Source organism: Penaeus monodon, chromosome 23 (genome assembly GCF_015228065.2).
Source record: "Penaeus monodon isolate SGIC_2016 chromosome 23, NSTDA_Pmon_1, whole genome shotgun sequence".
NCBI lineage: Eukaryota > Metazoa > Arthropoda > Malacostraca > Decapoda > Penaeidae > Penaeus > Penaeus monodon.
This window is the reverse complement of record NC_051408.1, coordinates 39,126,848-39,127,474: the sequence shown is the minus strand read 5'-3', so window position 1 is coordinate 39,127,474 and position 627 is coordinate 39,126,848. Positions and strand designations below refer to the sequence as shown.

Below are 627 nucleotides of genomic sequence, written 5' to 3'. Positions count from 1 at the left end.
TAGTTTACCATGTCAAAATGTTTATACATTTTCTCTGATAGGAACGCTTGTCGTTTTCTATAAGTGCCCGCAGCAAAAGGGGTGACTTTAAACTTCTGAATTTTAATTGAATGAGACAAATTTATCCTTTAGTAAATATTCTACACTTTCATTATATGTATAGTAATGCAGTATTCGAAGTAGATCTGGCTAAAACAACTGATGAAGCTATAAAAATATGAATTTCTCAAAACCTTGAAAGACAAAACACTGAAAATAAAATTAAATCTCATAACTCTCACATTAATGCTTTATAATGTAATATGAAGAAAACTGTTTTTATTTCTTATCCATATAATCATATCAGCGCATGAATATATTACATAAAGGATCATTTCAAAGCAGCTGGAGTAACATATTATATGAATCAAGTTAACAAACCTTTAAAGCCACATCAACTCTGCCAGACCGCCGATTTGACATCAATGACCCAGAAATCATCCGCTTCGAAAAGATGATCAGAGTGAACCTTGACATCATCAAAGGGGCGGCTGTTTTGCTTGACATCTTCCCTTGGCTGTTGTATTTGGCTCCCAAGTTCGTCCTTAGCTCTTGGATGCGGATTGGCCAGATGGAAAGGAACGCGGA

General features: G+C 35.1%; 1 protein-coding gene across 1 annotated transcript in view; it reads left to right on the top strand.

Annotated features, from left to right (window-relative positions):
- LOC119588244 (cytochrome P450 2L1-like) overlaps positions 1-627 on the top strand; it is a 14,472-nt gene that overhangs the window by 3,313 nt on the left and 10,532 nt on the right. The window contains exon 7 of the mRNA XM_037936940.1: positions 447-576. Within this exon, the coding sequence (XP_037792868.1) occupies positions 447-576 (130 nt within the window). The remainder of the gene's footprint in view (positions 1-446; positions 577-627) is intronic.